This window comes from Tiliqua scincoides, chromosome 5, assembly GCF_035046505.1.
Source record: "Tiliqua scincoides isolate rTilSci1 chromosome 5, rTilSci1.hap2, whole genome shotgun sequence".
Taxonomy (NCBI): domain Eukaryota; kingdom Metazoa; phylum Chordata; class Lepidosauria; order Squamata; family Scincidae; genus Tiliqua; species Tiliqua scincoides.
Genome location: NC_089825.1, coordinates 95,654,038 through 95,673,966, shown reverse-complemented (window position 1 = coordinate 95,673,966; position 19,929 = coordinate 95,654,038). Strand labels below are relative to the sequence as shown.

The window sequence follows — 19,929 nt, the reverse complement described above, 5'->3', positions numbered from 1 at the left end:
AATAAACAGGTCTTTGCCTGGTGCCAAAAGGACATGAAAGTGAATACTGGGCAAGCCTCTATATATAAAGGGTACTACAATTAAGAACAAATTTCAGGGCTAGTATAAGTACTCAGCTGTATCTTTGTACCTCCATGTTCAACCCAGAAACGTGTAAAACGGTTTTAACTTGAAGCTTCTGAGCACATGCAGAGTGCATTTCACTCAGCAATGAATCACCCCCCCCCCCCAAAGCAGCCAGAGATCTGGTCTCATAAGGCTTCTACAGCAAGCTTTGATCCCCAATACCCCTTTGTTTTTAGACATTGTTGTGGGAGGGAAACTGCTTCCAGAACAGAGCTAATCAGATGCCAGACCATCGGGTAGAAACTTACTAGGCCCCCAGCTGGCCACCCCCTCTCCCATGTATACTATTTTTATGCTTAATGACTTACATAAACTGCAGGAATGGAGCCGGTTCAAACGCAAATCTCTCAATGGTCTGGATTTTATTACATGACAAATCCCTATTGCAAATAGCACAAAGAGATGATTAAAACAAAAAGAATGGCAAGGGGTGTCCAATCTGCTCCCCCCAACACACTTGCCAACTGCCTGCTTTGTCTGTTCTCAGTCTTATCTGACATCAGCTGGATCATCCAGCTCTAAAAACAGACAACAATCCACACAACCCCAGCTTGTGCATCAAACAAATGTCTGCAGACTTGTTTGTATGGGTGGGTAGTTTGGGCCTGAGATTCAGCAAATAGGCCCTTTCCAGCAACTGTGGAGCTAGAAAAATTCGCTCCAGAATAGAACAGAATACCAGACTCAAACTGAGTCATTGCATTTCTAACTTTTTGAAATTTTCTTTAAAAATAGCATGGATAGAGTGACAGGAGTCAGCAATTCTCCTTGTTCTGTTTTCCTATCCTTGTTCTGTAATAGATATTCTCCCCCTACCACCTTCAGCTGTTTATTTGCCCTGGGTAGAGGAAAAAAAAACCATATGGACGCCCACCAATCACCCCCTCCCCCCGGGCTCAGCAACTAGAAGGGTATTGCTGGGAACAGAAACTTACAGATGCGTAAGTGAGAGCAAGCCCTCCAGGGAAGTATTTCGAAGTTTGGTTAAGCTGTTGCCTTTGAGAAGCCTGGAGAGATGGAGGAACATTTCAGCATCAAATAGGAAAGATCACAACCTTGTGTTTTTTCTTATCAGATTAGCTTAATGGGACTTCATTTTGTACTCATGAATTCCAAGCCAGCTGCATTTGGAGTAATGAACTGTGCAGAACAGCCAGTGACCCTGGGTGGAAACACTTCCACGGACATGTCCATGATATGACATGACATGTCCAACCAGTTCAATAAGGGCCCAAGTGAGAGCTATGTTACGTACATTTGCTTCCATAACAATTACACAGGAAGAAGGCTGCTTACAGGAGGGAATCTCCATTGCTGGCCATACCTACAGACTGCCCATAGTTGTGAGTCTGGGAATGACTTGGGCACCATCATACTTGGTAAACAGGCATACAAAAATTGAGATAAGGTTCCTCTATTCCATCTTAAAGATGTCACCTTTATGACCTGTTTTGAAGGGCTTCCTGAGGTTTGAACTTCCACACTTTATCTGCACTTGCGAACAAATGTTGAAGGAAGAGGATGAGGAGATGTGAACAAGGATGAAGTGCTCAATGGAGATCTGTGGTGACTTGTGATTATGTCACAAGCTGCCATCAGCCCTGAGAGTGGAGTGCAAGGATGTAAAGAAAAGATGTAAAGAAAGCATGCAGGAGGTAGAAGAAAGGAAAGCAAGAGGACGAGAAGAAAAAAAGACAGGAGAAAGAAGAAAGGATAGAGACAGAAAGCAAAAGGCACCAAAAGAGAAGGAGAAAGTGGAAGAAAGAAGAGAAAGCGAAAAAGGAAGTGGCATGATGGATAAGGGAAAGAATGAAAAGAAATGAGGTTTTGCAGACTAGCTTGGGACCCTGATGACATTTGCAGCATAGAAAATATATTCCAAGTTCCAAACAACCACCTTACTAATGAACTTTTGGAATGTAATCCATGTGCAAGTTGAAGACTTCCTGTATATCCAATAAAAGGTACAGAAATTTAAATTAAATCTGATAAGTCACCAAAATGTATCTCCCCCCCCCCCCGCAAAGTTAAGGCTGTGTTGCCAACATTTTGAAAAAATGCTTATCAATCTTATTGGCAATTTTGGATGTAGTATCTCCTTCTTCTATTATGAGTCCTCGGGCATTACCACTTCAGGGTTAGTGAAATTTCTCTGTATGATAGAGTTGCTGAGGGTGTACAAGAAAGCTCTTTCAGTAGCCCAATAGCTTCAGTATCTTTTCAACTACACAAGTGAGCATCCTTGCCAAATGCTTGCCTTGCTTCATTCAGCTAAGTTCTTGCACAGCTTACTTCAACTGCTGTTTTCTTGTCATGGAGCCACAATTACTGTAAAACTGGCCCAAACCAACACAAAAAATGAATAGTTTCAGACAGGTCTGAAGGTGAGAGAATACTCACAAGTACTCGGCCCAAGGATAGGCTTTCCACACTTGTTTCCCAATGGAAGAAATTGCGTTCCCAGTGAAGTCCCTCGGGGAAAATAAACATGTAGTAATGAAGTTTGAATTGCTACTCCTAAACAGGAATCTCTTCAAATAAACATCTTGGACCCTGGGCCTTATGCCAATTGGGCCCTAACTGACCATGAATCACTTTGAGAGCCCACCTCTCTGGAAGAAGGCTATCTATGCTGACCTGATTTGCTTTATATTTTGCAAATACTTCTGGACAGGAAGTCCTTATCTGGCAAGGACACTATAAGGCAAAGCCTCTTGGAGCCACCAGCAGGTGAAAGGAATAGACTAATATTTAAAATGCCTTCCTTCCTAGGCAGATGTCAGTGTCAGCTTCTCAGTGTTCTACCAGGGTGTAAAAGGGACTGAAGTGTTGAACATTACGGTAATGAATTAAACCATAAGGGTCAAACTAGACAAGTTCTGAAATGCACATTTGTGTGTAGTTTGGAGCTTACATTTGTGTAGTTATGGGTTAAATTTACTCCCAAGAGCAGCCAATCAGTGGCCACAATTTGAATCCAAACCATTGCATCATGGTAGATGGTGTTTAGTTCTTTTACCACCAAAATATCACACCCCTCCACATGTATATAACCTCAAAAATAGCATGGCACGTTAAAAGGGTGAGTGGTTTTCAATGGGAAAATAACACAGCTGAAACATCATGCTATTTCCATGCTATGGTCCCAATCCAAATCAGGACCTTGCAAGTACCTTTTAGCTTCTTGCAAGAACATTTTAGTCCCTGAGCAGACAGCAATATGTTCAATCCTTACCACCCCATTTGGCACTATGTTGTTCCCTACCAAAACCCACATCATCTCCAGCACCAGAAACTCAAAATGCAAGACAGAAGGACATGAAGGTGCAATAGTGAGGTTCAAATCACCCTTTCTCCCCCCCCCCCCAGCAGAAATGACATATTATACCTATTTCATGCTGCTGTTTCTGTTTTATCTTTTTATATTGGGGTTTTGTTACTGTGATGATTTAATCATCACGTGCTCTGGTTTCTTTAGAAGGAAAGGGTTTTATTTTTTGTTTAAATGGCCCCTTGAATTATGTCTTTGTTCTTGAGTGCCTGAAATGGGGTGATTGCCCCTGGGGCGCAGGTACTCACAAGAGGAAGAACGCATGGGAGCGAGCAGCTGTCTTGGGAAGGGGCACACGGTGGAGTCCAGGTGGTCTGCTGACTCTGCTGCAGTTAAGGATTTCCATGGTACAATGGCATGGGGTTGGGCAAGCCCCTGTGGTTGCACCCAGCCTGGTAAGGAACACAAGCAGGATCACGACAAAGAGGAGGGTGTTCGCGGCGGCAATGGGGCCTATACTGCGCGCCCGTCTTCTTTGGACGTGGCGCGGGTGGCCCTCTTGGGAGGAGACCATTGTGTCACCATACCGCTTCAGTGTTGCCCTGCCCTTTGCTCAGTAAGCCTCTGTGTGTGAACATTCTGCTTCCTTGTGACATCATTCTAGCAAGGCTCCCAGCATCACAGTGTTGCCAGAATCAACAATGTAGGCCTAAAATTCCTAGACAATCCATGAAGGAGGCTAAGTCTATAGGAGTTTTTGCTCTGTGGGCAACTTAAAGTAAGACTCACGCTTGATGAAAGTGACATCCTGATCATGGAATGGTAAACAGACCATGGAATGGTAACGTGTGGTCTTGACTTACAATTGGGGGGATTACGTTGGGTGGTCTGGATGTTTGACCTCACCCAGCTCTATCAGATTCATTCAGTGGTTCCCAAACTTTTTAGAGGCTCTAGAGGCTGCTGCCTGATTTGTAAATGCCAAGGGGTGTGATTGGGCAGCAGTTCCCTCCCCCAAGTAACAACTTGTTTAACCCTGACGCACATAGCCTCATCTGCCCTGTCTGTTTCACAACCTGAAAAAAATTGGGTCACAACCCACTGGTGGATCCCAGACCCACAGTTTGGGAACCACTAGATTAGCTCAATCTGTCTAGCCCTATCTACCACTGAGCAACATTGCTAGAAGATGGTTAAGATGACAGAAATCTTCCTTTTTACACAGTGCTATTTGTTGCGGCTTATATCTTGGCTAATATGGGGGGAAGCTCATCATTGGTTTTCTGAGAACAAATAGCTACCTTTGGATCAAAGTAACACACCAACTTTTCTTTTTATTGATAAATTTCTTAGGAAAAAAATGGAATTTAAAATAATGCCACACACCCTTCATGATGATGGCAACCTTCAGTCTCGAAAGACTATGGTATCGCGCTCTGAATGGTGGTTCTGGAACAGCGTCTAGTGTGGCTGAAGAGGCCGATTCGGGAGTGACAATCCCTTCCACACCGGGAGCAAGTGCAGTCTGTCCCTGGTCTGTCTCCCTGGCTATGGGCCTTTCTTCTTTGCCTCTTTGCCTCAGACTGTTGGCCAAGTGTCTCTTCAAACTGGGAAAGGCCACACCCTTACATGTACCAGAATAGGTCATTATGATGTATTCTGAGAACAGCTAGAAGGAAGGTGCCATTCATAACATTTTCACCCACATCCACTGAAAACAGTGCAACCAATTTCCATTGAGTACAAAGCAATTAGGATGGGAGGCACTTTTTTCAGAGCACAAAGAAGAAAAATCTCTTCTTCATATATACCCTATTCCTTTGGTATCACTCCTTTGTTCTTCTGTACTGTTCTCATGTTCACAAAACTAGGGTCCAAAAAGAAAATTCCTACCCAAAAATTGGACTCAAACAACTGTGATTGTGCGAGAGGAGATGTAGAGTAGATGATATAGGGCACCATCAATAAATCAAACTCCTCTTCAAGAGTGAAATTTCTTCATGAGTCTGTCCCCATTTTGTAACTAAAACTCCATTCATAAGATCAGACAGGCCAGCTAGCTTGATAAAGAGAGATCCTGCCTGCAGAGGAATATAAGACAGTTAGACCTGAATACACAGGCTGAGTTAACACAGCAGTGCACACTTGGAAACCAAATTACTTTCTTTAGGCAGACACACAACCACAGAAAGATGTAGTGGAGAGATTCAGGTCATGGGGAATGGATGGCCTTTGGGTAGTGATAGAAGCTGAATTATGCCCCCCTGCCCTCTATAATTTAAGCACTAACTGTGGTGTTTTAGTGCATATGCAGAAGCACATTGTGGCTTTGGTAACATGGCAAGGCAAGGCAAATCTTCCCCCCACAACGAAGGCACACCGAAGAGGGTGCTAGTTCCCGAGGCCGCAGTGTGAAAATAGCTGATACGGCACTTTGAAATAGGCACCCATTGTTCTAGTCCCTGTATGCAATTCTAATGTGGCACTATCTGGGAACTGAATGTAATTGTATTAATGTTGCAAAGTACAATAAAAATGGCAGTGAGAAGGCTTGTAGAAACAGCTCCTCTCTCTCTCTCTCTCTCTCTCTCTCTCTCTCTCTCTCTCTCTGCTTAGAATCTGAAATCTGTTTCTCGTCTCTTCATTTTGCCTTTCTGATTCTTTCCTGAACTTGCATCTACATCCAGCAACCTGACCCCTGAGTTTTGGTTGCTCCCCAAAAAGTCACTGCTACACTAACATCTCTTGATATTTTCTTATTGGATAGTCCTCTATGCCAGTGGTTCTCAAACTGTGAGTTGTGACCTGATTATTGGTGGGTCACAAAATCGACAAGATGATAGCTGACAAGTAAAATGTACTGAGCCCTACAGGAAACGAAATGAAGCAGCAGGTGTATGTTTCCTCAGAAATAGTTGAATGTCCCTCAGTCCACATCGAAGGGCAGGCCAAGGTGAGTGCAACACTATCAGAACGGTCCCAATTTGATGAACGCAGGCCCCAACAAATTCTTGAGAAGGTTTCCCAGTGATAAGGAAAATGTTTTGGACTTTATGGAAGGTAAAACCAAGCCAAATGTGTGCATTTACTCATGAGTAGGCAAACCTGCCTTGGCTCTGATCAAAGGCCAGGTGAGGGGGAACGCAAGGCAACCAGAGCTCAACAAATGCTCCAGAAAGTGATCCCCCCCCCATACCATTGTAAAAGGGATAAAAACAGAGGCTTGAGCATCTAGTAAGGTGAAGCTTTTGTTTTAGTCTCATCAAGCTGGGTGGGTCCCAGAGTCTCATTTTAAGAGGTAGATCCCACAGCTAAAAAGTTTGGGAATCACTTCTCTATACAGTTTCATCCACTAGAATTCATTTTTCCCACCCCAAGACCTTCATGACTGAAATCACTTTACCTGCCAGTGTTGAATGTGATTAAATTAAAAGTACTTTTGTTCAGCATTGTTCTTTGTCTGGCATGAGCAAATGCACTTTAGATTTGTTAACTCTTGATGATTGATATCCTTCTCAAACCAAGTCCCAGGCAGGCTATTCTGTTTCTTCTCTGTTGGGTAGATTCTTATACAGGTTCAAAAGAATTCACTGAGAAGATGATACTTCATGTCAGAGTTCCAGAACCATCTGAGGAAGGGCAACAGTGCTTCACTAAGCTTCCAAGCCAGGAGAAAGTCTTCGAATCCTCAGAGGTGTTTGAAAATGGTGTTATTTATTTTACTCAGAAGTAAGCTTATTGTGTTCAGTAAGACTTAGGCCCAAATCCTAACCACATTTCCAGACTGACATAGCTCTGCCAATGGGGCATGTGCTGCATCCTGCAGTTGGCTGGCAGTCCCGGAGTCCTCCTCAAGGTAAAGGAATGTTTGTCCCCTTACCTCAGAGCTGCATTGCCCTTACCCTGGTCCTGAAAAGTTGGTTAGGATTGTACCCTTAGGCTGTAATCCTATCTTACTCACTGAAAACAAATGGTTGGCAACCTTCAGTCTCGAAAGACTATGGTATAAGCCTACAGCACCCGGTATTCCCAGGCGGTCTGCCATCCAAGTACTGACCAGGCCTGACCCTGCTTAGCTTCCAAGATCAGACAAGATCGGGCATGTGCAGGGTTTTACTGGATAGACTTATATAATGTTCCAGCTCTTTGCAGGTACTAAATACAAAGGCCATTTTGGGACACTGCGGGCTTTTACCCATCTCTTGCTTGTTTTATAGCCTGACCCTCTCAGATAACCTCTGGAATCCCAGGAAAATCAGCACTCTCTGTGCATGCTATGTCACTGAAGCAGTGTAACCTTACTAATTCTCTTGCTGCGATTGCAACTCTTACTCTATCTCCCCAGTGACACCAGCCCTTTGGTCTATTTCGGTTACTGTGCTGTTCTACAAGTTTTTCTTTGTAATTAATCCCCCAAATAAACTGTGCATTGAGTTAACAGCTTCAGGTTCTGACTCCCTTCTGGGAGGTGTGTACACCGTGGCTGATGGTTAAAGGTTCCTTAACATGCTCATTTTAGAGTTTCCATGGATGATTGCACAGATTGCACATGATGTCACACAGTTGACTCCATAAATTTGAGTCTATTGATCAATGCTGCATTTGGTTTGTTATTGGTAGACAATGAAATTTGATCTGTAGTGAGTAAGCTGTGATAGCTCATTTCTACATTATTTTTATTTATTTTCACATTTCTATGCTGCCCTCCTTCCAAGGAGCTCAGGGTGGTGTACATGGTTCCTTCCCTACTTTGCTCCTCACAACAACCCTGTGAGGTAGGTGATCCAAAATCTCCCAGGAAGTTTCATGACCGAAGGCCAAATCCTATCCAACTTTTAGCACTTAGGAATCTATGCCAATGGGGTGTATGCTGCATGCTGTGGCGAGGGGGCAGTCACTGAGGCCCCCTCAGTGAGATAAAGGATAATGATAAAGGAATGTTTGTTCAGTTACCTTGGGGCTATATCATGGCTGCATTGGCACTGGAAAGTTGGATAGGATTGGGCCCTGAGGGGAGATTCAGTCCTGGATCTTCCAGTGTTGTGCTGCACATGGTCACCAATTGCAGAAGTAACGGGTATGGGGGTTCACATGATAGTCAATACTATCGAGGATGGATCTGCAAGATTAAAAAACAAAACAGACATTTGGGTACTTTCCTCACCCTGGTAAATAGCACCAGTCATGACATGTCATGTATGACAAAACCCTTTTGGCTTTGGTCAAAATTCCTCAGAAATTTTATCTATGGAAGATCTTGCAAACTTGCTTTGAATTTGAGATTGAGTGCATGGATTAGTTTCATTTATCTGAAATCTCAGAAGCGAATTACTTACACTTTCCGCCTGTACCCATCAATTTCTTCAGGGCCTGCAGCACCTCCTTATTTCGCAGACTGTATATGATGGGGTTGAGGGCAGGGGTGACAATTATATAAAATACAGAGGCCATTTTGGTATGCACCATTGAAGTCCTGGACTTTGGCCTCAGGTACATCGAAAGGACTGAACCAAAAAAGAGCGTAACTACTGCCAAGTGTGAAGAGCAGGTGGAGATGGCCTTACGCCTCTCCCTGTTAGAGCGGCTACCAAGAATGGTGACGAGAATGCAAGTATATGACAGAAGTATCAACAAAAGAGGTAAAATCAGGGTGAACACACAGGAAATTGACATGGTCATCTTTGCTTGTTGTGTTCCTTCACAAGCTATCCTCACCATTTCCGGCATTTCACAGAGAAAATGGTTAATCTTGTTGTGGCCACAGAAGGATTGTCTCAAAGTGAAGGCAGTATTAATAAAAGAAAGTAAGAAACCGCCCATACAGGAAGCAACTACCATCCCAATGCACAGCTGCTTGGTTATGATGAGACTATAACGCAATGGAAGGCATATAGCAATGTAGCGGTCGTACGCCATGATGCTCAGAAGAAAGGTCTCTGTAATCCCAAAGGAAAGGAAAAGGCACAGTTGCACAGCACAACAGATCAGTGGAATGGCCCTTTTCACAGACAGTAGGTGAAACAGCATCTGGGGCACCACAGTGGATGTATAGCAAGTCTCCAGGATGGAGAAGGTGGAGAGGAAGAAGTACATGGGCGTATGAAGATGTGGGTCTGCTTTGACCAAAGAAACAATGAGCAAGTTGCCAAAGATGGCTGCCATGTAGATAAAAACAAATACACCAAAAAGTACCATGCTTGTCTCCCGGTGGCTTGTGAGTCCTATTAAGATGAATTCCTCAGGCAAAGTGGTCCCATTGCCTTCTGCCATGTTGGCAATTACATCTGAAGAAAGGAAAATGAAAAACATGAGCAATAACTACCAGAATCCAGTACTGTTGAGATAAGTGTGATTGACAGTGCAATCCTATTGGTGTTGACCCAGAAGAAAGTCCTGTGGAGTTCAATGGGGCTTACTCCTAGGTAAGTATGTACAGGATTGCAGCCCAAGTATTTGTTATTCTGTGCCAGATGGTGACCACTATGGTGACCTAACATTTCAACACCAGTTAGATCTATTAATTGTTTGGCTCATTCAGAACTGATTTACTGGGAATTATTTTTCCTGCAACAACAGACATTGTACAGTCAGACTTGGTTATATTGAAATGCACATGGTATGCTCAGACTCACACCTCAAAATTCTACATGTACCCTGAACCACAAAGAACTGCCCAGAATATGAAAGTCATTCAGAAAAGCAATGTTACCTCTAGCATCCAGCTGCCTTCCATTGATAACTTTATATAAAACAGTCATTTTTCTTCCTCCTTGTGCTCTCTCCTCTATAACAGTATTAAATTCATACAGAGTGTCCGTCTTTACAGTTTAGATAAGTCCAAGTACCGCTGAGAAACTGGTTGTGCTGAAATTAATCTTGATGTGAAATCCACTGGATTCGTTACCCAACAAGGAGGAACAGGCTAGTTCCTGTTCCTAGTGGGATAATATCCAATCCATAAATATGCTTGAATGTGAGAAGGGAAAGTTCCCCTGAGATTTGCCTCAAGCACAAACAGGACAAATAGGCTGAGAGGAAATTCACCAGGGAAACAGAACTCTGCCATTAATAACAACAACAATGAACTCCTTTGGGAAATTATAGCATACTGTTTTTATGCCAAGTCTTTGAGGTAACTGAGAGCCCAATCCTGAGCTCGGTGAACTGGCTTTCCACTGGTGTGCACCATCACAAAAGTGCCATAAAGTATTTTTTGTGGGTTAGCGTGGGCTGAGCACCAGAGCTAACCAGAGTGTGCCTCTGCTGGGCTAGCGCCGGAGGGAGGCTGGCAGTCCACCATCCAGCGGTTGCCTGGGCTGCTGGCCAGTGGACAGGTGAATGGGGTTGTGGGGGAGGCAGGGAGCAGGCGTTCTGGGGTAGAGGCAGGGAAGGAGAGGGCAGGGAGAGGGAAGGCATGGTGGGAGGAGGGACTGGGGCCAGAGGAGGGCAGGACTGATGGATCTCGACTCCCCAGATCCTGAGTCCCATGCTCGGCCACGTGGCCCAACATGGGGTTCTCCAGTTCTGCACCGATGCAGAAGTTGAGTAGTCCCATTGCAGGTTTACTTCCCTTACTCGGGAGCATGGCACGAAAGTCCGCTTCCCCAAAGGAGTTTCTGCGGGATGTGCAGTTGCACTCAGGATGCTGTAGTAGCCATTTTGGCGCAACAGCAGCCCCACGCTCCAGGCAGCTCAGGATTGGGCTGCCCAACTGTGGCTCAAGATATTATCTCTGTCCAAATATCTTTTTATGCCATAATAGTAATTAATATTATCTATATCCCTCTTATCACCTGAATACTTACAAATACCTTACAAGACAACCAGATTAACGACTGCTAGCATATTAGTCTAGAAGGGTCTCAAACATGCATAAGGCATGTTTGTGTTGGAGGAAATTAAAAAATAGTTTCCTCTTTGGGGGGAAGCAGAGTAGATTAAGCAGCAACCCCCCCCCTTTTTTGGGTATCACCCCAGGGACCTCCTTCACCCAGCTAACTGCTAATCAATAAAAAAGACAAAGAGGCAATGGCTTGTTAAAGTTGCAAAAAGAAGTTATTTACTTACAGTTCCATTGAGTGTATATTTATAGCAACTGATTAGGATGAGAGGTTCAGCTATTACTTAGTGATAGCAAGGCCCTGGAGCTGCCTCACCCTGCATGCCTTGTGCTCAAGATGGCCTGGACATCAGAGCCATCTTGACAGGTTGGTGGTCAGAGAACAAGAGGAAGTGCTCAGAGGAGAAGGGAAGGATAAAGGGTTAGGGCGACACCCCACAAGGATCACAGAGAGAACAGGTAGAAAGGTCAGAGTCACTGGGCCATAGCTTGACCCCTTCTGGACAGCATCCTGCCCCCTCTGGACAGCAGATGGAGTTGCGCCAACTCCAACAGTTTGTGCCTTCTCATGAGTTAGCTCGGCTGGCGCATGGAGGCACATCAGCCTGTGGAGGCTGACTTAAGCCTCCATGCTGATGGAGGCACTGAGCCTTGTGTCAGCCAAGTTGGGCCGATGCAAGGCTCTGGGGTGGGCGAGGAGGAGGTGGGGAAGAGGCTGAAGGGAGCCATTCCAGGGCGGGGGGAGTGGAGGTGGGGGGCGGCCCTGGGCCGGGCCAGTGGAGAGCAGGTGTGGGGCTGGAACCCGGCAGTTATGCTGGATCCCAACCCCCGTTCTTAGGGAGTTCTGAGCTGCTTCAAGCCGCTCTGCTCTACTCAGACTTGTGCCACCTCAGGAGGTGGCGCAAGCCTGAGGAGACCCATAGGGGCTGGGGTGGTTTACCTGGAGGTAAGGAGAAAAGTTTCCCCTTACCTCTGGCTGAGCCACTTTGGGCCCCTATCCTGCGCAGGATACAGCGCAAGACTCTTGGCTTGCCTGTTCCAGTGCAGGATAGGATTATGCCCTTAAGGTCATGTTACCCATCAAATTATGTAACTGTCCTGTTCTGAGGAGGGATGGTTGAGAACAGAAAAGCAGATCTTGCTCTTCTCCACTGTTTCCTCACTCCAAATCACCCTCCCCAGCAGAGTAATAAAGAGCAAATGTTTAAACTGTAACTCTGTTTCGTTTTTCCATCCCAAATCTTCCCATGCAAGCTGTTCCTGTTAAAATGTAGGTACTTGATTGGACATTACAAATGAAATCACTTCTGAGGAAATGGTGCTTAATTTACAAGTCTGCAGCTGAGCGTTAAGAGCCAAATCAAGCCTTGTTGAATCAGGTCATCACGAACCCTGGCACAACTCCTATCTGAGACTTTAATGTTTTCAATTACAGTATATGACTATTATTTTCATTCAGGTCATACTGTATTCGAATGTACACAGTGGAATTGTAATTAAGGCACCAACCAAGGGTAAAAAATAAGGTGTAAAGGACATCACAGCTCACATTAATTTGAAATATCTTCAATCAGGGCCTGTGGTTGTTGTCACAAGCCGGCTACAGTTTCTGGTGAAAGAAGTGGACATGATTTGAGTTAACCTCCTGCATTATCAGTTAGGTTGCTCTGTGTATCTTGAAACATATACAAGCAGAAGTTTTAGGCAGTGGCAAAGCTAGGACTGTTGGAACCCCCATACCTCCCCCGGGCCCCAGAAGGTCTCTTGGAAGCCATAGAAAGGCACATCTAGTTTTTGGTAAACCAGAGATCTTCGACCTCCTGAGATCTTCTGAGGCTTGGGGAAGCCATGCATGGCCTCCCTACCTTAAGATCTGTTGTCAGCAGTTCAGGTTGACAACCCCTCAAGGCAGGGTACCTGGGGCAATGTACCCCTTGCCCTTCATAGCTACACCACTGGCTTTAGGGCATGGTAAGTGATTTGACTCTTTGCTTCCCTAATGTCCTTGTGGAAGGGTACTCCAGGTCCAAGCTGAATGCTCTCTGAACCTGAAATCCTATAACACTTTCCTGAGAGTAAGCCCCAATGGATTACCAAAATGGGAATTCTTTCTGAGTAGACAGGCATTGGATAAATGTCTTGGAGTGCAATCTTTACCTGGTCTTCAGCTGGCGTAAGTCCCAAGAGTATTGCAAATGTGCCATGAAGCACGGTCGTGGCTCCTTAAGAGCAGGTTGGGCTGGATCAGAAAGGGGTAAGTTTGTACCGTCCCGGGTGGCCCTGCACAGGGGGTTGGAGAGGATGGCTGGAGGGCGTTCTGGGGGTGGGAAGGAGGCATTTATGGGCAGGGAGTGGGAGGACCAACAGGTGGATCGTGAATGGGAGGCGGTGGGATCAATCATGGCTGTGCAGGCCAAGTTTTAACACCCACTCCTGGCTCGATTAACCTTGCATGGGTCGCTCAGATTTGCACCAGTTAATTCGCTGGTGCAGATCCAAATAGCCCCACAGGGGTGGCTTGCGTACAACACTGATAAGGGAAAAAAATATCCCCTTACCCTGAGTTGCACTCCAGCCAGCACCTTACTTATGCTGGATACAGCACAGGCCACTTGGCCTGCCAGTTCCAACACAAGTTAGGATTGAGCTGTTATGTGTCTTCATGAATACACAACTGACAATGGTTGAAAGGGTTAATTTTAAAAAAATCCAATAGCAATTACTCAAGACGTCCTAGGAGAATGAAACTCTCGGAATTCCCACTGTGTCTTTCACAGATTTAACTGAAGTATTTATGGTGAAGGAATGAAACCAAAGTTTGTTTGTGCAACCTCATAATCTGATGTTCTGGAGGACAGAAGAAACGGGAGCTTTATCCTCAAAAATTGTAGCATTGCTTTAAAGGGTGGGGTTGCAGAGCCTCAAAACTACCTGATGATCTATAGATTTGGACTCTGGCTATGGCTCTGAAGCATGAGTGCTACTTTACGTGGCGGAAAGGAAAGGCTTGAAATACAGGCATGGAGAATACATTTGTATTAACGTATTGGATAAAAATGAAAGCCAGTGAAGAAATACTGGATAGCAACAAAGAGGCTTGAGGTTTACTACATGAAGAAGAGGTGAGAACCAAATTAAATGTGAGCACATTTGAAGAGATATGTACAAGATAGATTTGAAGGAACTGTGGAAGAAGGGCAAGACTAGATATAATTCCAAAAAGCAGATTTGAGGGAAAAATAGCATGGAGACATAGTCTGACCTAGAAGACTTCCACAAGACAGAAGGGAGTGGAGGATTTTTTTGAAAACCAATCTATGGACTGAAACTTGAACTATGCAGTGTGCTTTTCAATTATGTGTTACAAAATTGTTCTCTGTTTTGTTTTTATCTGCTGCCCTTTCAATATACTTTGGCTTCTCAATATACAACTGGTGTGCATGCAATTATCAGTGTGCAAGGTTTAACGTAATCATCCAAACTTACACACTGGTAACCAAACATGATCTAGTGTTTCCGTAAAGTGCTAACCATGTACTTAATCCTCATATCCTACATCCATTATAATTGATGTTGTTGTTGTTCACTTTGACAGGCCAAAAGACAGAGAAATGACTGAGCACCAATTTTTATGTTTTTCCTCCTCAGATGAGATGTTCTGGTGGTACCATGAGAATGAATGCGACTTCCATCTCCTGCTTCATTTTCCAGGGATTTCCCAGGCAGTTGGAGGTGCAGCTCCTCATGTTTATTTCACTTTCTGTCATATACATGGTCTCCGTAACTGGGAATTGCCTCATCATCTTCGTAACCTGGGCAGACATAACCCTCCACACTCCTATGTATTACTTCCTCAGAGTCTTGTCGTTCTTGGAGGTCTGTTACATTTCCGTCACCATCCCCAAGATGTTGCATAGCCTCCTTTCAGAGGACAAGTCCATCTCGTTTGGTGGGTGTGCTGTCCAGATGTATTTTATCTTATTCTTGGGCACTGTTGAGTGTTTCCTCTTGGCCTCCATGTCTTACGACCGTTACGTTGCTATATGTCTCCCCTTGCGTTATTCAGCGCTGTTGTCCAAAGAAGTCTGCATCCACCTGACGTCGGCTTCATGGTTGTGTGGCATTCTTATCCCACTGATGAACACCAGCTGGACATTTAGCTTGCCCTACTGTGGCTCTAATGTGATCAACCACTTCTACTGTGATTTCCCACCTGTTTTGAAGCTGGCCTGTGCTGACACATCCCTGAATGAGGCAGTAATGCTGATGAGCAGCTTAGTCATCACTCTGATACCTTTTGTCCTCATTATCACGTCCTATACCTGTATTCTTGGCATCATAATAAGGACACCTTCAGCTGAAGGAAGGCATAAAGTCTTCTCCACATGCTCTTCACACCTCCTCATGGTGACCTTTTTCTATGGCACAGCCAGTTTTACGTATTTACAACCCAAATCCAGTTATTCCTTGAAGCGAGATAAACTCCTCTCTCTCTTTTATACGGTTGTAACACCAATGCTAAATCCCATCGTCTATAGCTTGAGGAACACAGAGGTGAAAAAGGCCCTGAGAAAAATACTGAAGAGGAAAGTGTTGTTCTAAAAGTATAATTTGACTGAGAGAACCTATGCATGTCTACTCAGAAGTAAATCCCAGCGTGTGCAATGGTATTTACTCCCAGAAAGTATGTTTTGGGTTGCAGCCTGACTGCCCATTCCTGAGCTGCCCAGCGCACAGGGCTGCCACCACACCAAAAATGGCTGCCACTGTGTCCTGCACACATTGGGCAGCCGATGGCAGCTCCTTGGGAGAAGGGAACATTCATCCCCTTCCTTCGAGTAAGGGAAGCAGCCCTGCAATGGGCTACTTCAGCACAGAACACTAGAGGAAATCTTGAGGCTGGAATAAATCATGCATATGCCATGTTGATGTATGAAGCAATGATACGTTATTGGGTCATATAAGCAATCCCAGCCATCCTGGGTGTGCTTGGCTGGACAAGCATATATCATACATCATTTCAAATGTGTCTGAAGAGATACTGCAAGGTCAGGAGGAACTCCTGCCCCCCCCTTTTGGCTTTTGTTTCTGTAATTTTGGACACTGAATTCCCTGGACGCTTCTGTGCAAGTTCAGCAGCTAAAGGTTGCTGGGATGTCTCTCTGCAAGCAGCCTTTGTCCTTTGTTTGAAATGCCATTCCCAGACAACCCTGTGCTGTCTCAGTGTGGATTCACCCTGTCTGTGAAACCTGTTCTGCCTTAAGATGTCCTGCATCTGCCATTGGGCAGCCCAAGCTGACAATCTAGGTTTGGGGCTGGGGTGGAGAAGCTACGTGCCACTCCTCCAATCAAATAACTAAATGACATCATCATGTCAAGGTTATTTTTTCTTTTTTTAAGCCTCAGAGCATACGGATTGGGAAAGTCAATTTGGAAAACTGAGGGCGCAATCCTGAGGCACTCTTGGGCTGGGCTGCAAACATGCTGTAAAACACATCTGCGCCTCCTAGAGAGTCAGCTGGGCCCACACTGGGATGCGTGCCGGCCCGCAGGGGCTGAATCCAGCCTCCATGCTGACTGGCAGGGAGGGATGCGTAGGCTGAGCTCGACTGACGCAAGGGTGTGGGGAGGGCAAGGAGGAGGTGGGAAGGGGGCAGGAGGTTTTGCAAGGTGAGGGGAAGGTGGGCGAAGGACGGTCCCGAGGGCTGGCAGGTGGAGAGCAGGAGGCAGGGCTGGGATCTGGCAGTTAGGCCTGATCCCAACCCCAATCCCCGAGCAGTGTGGAGTGACTGCAAGCCGCTCTGCTCTCCTCAGACTTATGCCACCTCCTGATGTGGTGCAAATCCAAGGAGACCCATTGGGACTGTGGTGGCTTACCTAGCAGTAAGGGAAAGAGTTTCCCCTTCCCTGCAGCTGAGCCACTTTGGGCCCCTATCTTGACCTGGATACAGCGCAGGCCTCCTGGCCTGCCTGTTCCAGAGCAAGATAGGGATTGTGCTGCATGTCCACAAGAAGTGAGTGACAGTGCACACATCTTTGCCAATGTTTGTTTTCCCTAACATCTAAGGGCACAATCCTAACCAGGTCTACTCAGAAGTAAGTCCTATTTTGTTCAAAGGGGCTTACTCTCAGGAAAGCGTGGTTAGGATTACAGCTTGTAGTGCATCTTCATCTAGTTGTCTATTCCCAGAACACCTGGATCAAATATTGAAAGTAATGTCCAGGCAATGGAGAACTTCAGAGGACTTTAGGACTAAATATAAACATGTTTTAAATATTTTTCTTTAGCTATAGTAAGAAATCTGAGCAGGAAATTCTGTAGATATTACAACACAGTTTGTTTCATTGTATTCTGCATGAAATTACACATCGATTGATATATAACATGATGAGTATCACCGCAGATACCCACCTATAAGTCAATCCCACAGATAAGTCGAGGGCAGGTTTTGAGCCAAGAATCATGGAATTTTCTATGACCCTCGGATAATTTGGGGGTTAAACTTAGGGGGGTGTCTGACTATAGTTTTGTCTGATTTTACTCGAGGCCAGATCCTGAAAAATAACCCACCACTAATTGTTACCTAAGAACTGTAGTCTCTAATTTATTAAAAACATTGTAAAAGATCATAAGATACATTTTTATTCTTTTTAAATTCTGGTCTTCATCACCTTTTTGTAAGCACTATGAGTAAGTGCTCTGTAAACAACATACCAGTAAAACAGTGGTTCCCAACCTGGGATTCATGTACTCCCAGGGACACTCAACAGGACCTTTAAGGGTACTTGAAAAAGAAAGGAATAATGGTAGAAAAAAGGCAGGTCATGCTCCAGAATGCCTTGCAAGACAGGAATGCCTTGCAAGGACCAGCAAGGCAGGAAGGGAGGTAGCTAGTTGGCTGTAAAAGCCCCACCAATAGCAAGTTTTTGGTCATCAATTCATCTATGAAACAATGATTGAAAACCAGCACAGTAAAAAAGCTGAAACATAATATGGAAAGTGATCAATTACCTAGAATTTCTCAGCACGCTTAAATTATAAAATTATAGTTTTGCAAGTGTTTTTATAGATAGAGCCATACATTATGTGTAGTGGATCACAGTGCATCACATTGGTAACTCAGTTCTAGATCAGTGCTTTGGAATGTGTATGGTGGGGGGGTGATAAGTCATGTCAGAAGCAATAGTTCTGTCTCATGGGCAGCTATCCCATAATGTTGCAAGAAGAACATAAAACAGAACACTGGAACAATGGAATATATATTTCAAAGAGTCACAATGGTTGGACAACTTCAGCATCAACAAAGGTTCCAAAGATCTGAGTCCAAGCGGAGGATCATCTTCCATGAAGCCCTTCCTTCAAACAAATAACCTTTTTCCAAGAAAAAAACTTCTTCTGGCAGAGGAAGGAAATCTCTGGATGCCGCCTACAGCTCAATTGTACCCAACTCCCTGCACGGCAATGAAGCCAATGTACATTAATGGTGCACCAATGTGGCATTCACTCCATCCCATAGGGGTCTCCTCCGGAGAAGGGAGGATTTGTTCCCTTCCCCCAGATCGAGCCCATACTGGCCCAGTGGCTCAAGACTTTTCATTTTTCTATTACTCTGTGGACTAATGCTTTGAGTGCTATTCTTTACATATTCAACAATCTGTGTGTTGGTTCAGTAAACAAGGCTTGATAGGAACCTTGCAGGACTTAGGGCACAATCCTAACCCCTTATGTCCGTGCTTTCCAGCACTGGCATAGCAGTGCCAGTGGGTCGCGTGCTGCATCCTGCAGTTGGGTGTCACTCACAGAGACCTCCTCAAATTATGGGAATGCTTGTTCCTTTACCTCAGATCTGCATTGCCCTTATGTCAGTGCTGGAACACGGAGTAGAACATGGTAATGGAGCCTTCATTACATTCCACAATGAACTGCCCAGTCTGGGAGTGCATGTCAACATTTGGAAATGGAGGCAAGGTTGCCAGCCAGAGCGGGATGCTCCCACAATGCCACTGAGGCTACAACAATGTATTCTTCCAGCCAAGGGCATGCAAAGCCCTTTCCTCTTCCATCGCTGTGATCAAGGAACAATGATTCAGCCTACAATCCACATGAGCAAGAGGCATTTTTCAGGAATATGGGGATCCAGCACCATACATGATAAATGTTCATATCATCACAGATATGCAATGTGAGTCAGCTTTTCTTATTCAAGCTTTGTGAATAAGATTTTTACTGAAGAAAAGAATTCAGATTTTGAGAAATTTTAGAACCAACTCACACATTATGCTCAATGCATACATAGACCAGTTGCATTTTTTGTTGTTGTTGTTGGGTTTGTGAAAATGGTGGGGGAAATCTGAAATGGAACAGAACTATGGAAAATGGGTTAGGAGATTTGGAGAAAATTGTTCCCACCTTGGTTCTGCTTCCAGTCATGCCCCTCAATGCCAATGGAGCCAATTAAAGCTTTGGTTATATTTAGAGCAGTGGTTCCCAAAGTCCTCCTTCGTAGGAGGGAATCTCCTAAGTGGGTGGAAGAATTTCAGCAACGCAATCTCAGGATAGCACTGCTGCTGGGGAAAGGGGGAGGTTCATGGCTTACCTGAAGCCAGCAGTATGGTCAGGGTGGTGCAGGGAGCCCCACGGACACCTCTGCAGGGCTCCCCAAGACTGGAAAATTTAAAAAAAAAAAACCAT

General features: G+C 44.9%; 2 protein-coding genes across 2 annotated transcripts; one reads left to right on the top strand and one right to left on the bottom strand.

Annotated features, from left to right (window-relative positions):
- Positions 1-8,725: 8,725 nt before the first annotated feature.
- On the bottom strand, positions 8,726-9,667 carry LOC136652420 (olfactory receptor 2D2-like). Its single transcript, XM_066629360.1, has one exon. It carries the CDS (start codon positions 9,665-9,667, stop codon positions 8,726-8,728), a length of 942 nt encoding a protein of 313 aa, XP_066485457.1.
- A 5,239-nt stretch (positions 9,668-14,906) lies between these two features.
- On the top strand, positions 14,907-15,839 carry LOC136652419 (olfactory receptor 10A2-like). Its single transcript, XM_066629359.1, has one exon. The coding sequence runs from the start codon at positions 14,907-14,909 to the stop codon at positions 15,837-15,839; it is 933 nt and encodes a 310-aa protein (XP_066485456.1).
- The last annotated feature ends 4,090 nt before the right edge of the window (positions 15,840-19,929 follow it).

Bases quoted from the DNA above. Each gene is read 5' to 3' on its own strand.
- LOC136652419 (XM_066629359.1), top strand. From the start codon at position 14,907: ATGAGAATGAATGCGACTTCCATCTCCTGCTTCATTTTCCAGGGATTT.
- LOC136652420 (XM_066629360.1), bottom strand. From the start codon at position 9,667: ATGGCAGAAGGCAATGGGACCACTTTGCCTGAGGAATTCATCTTAATA.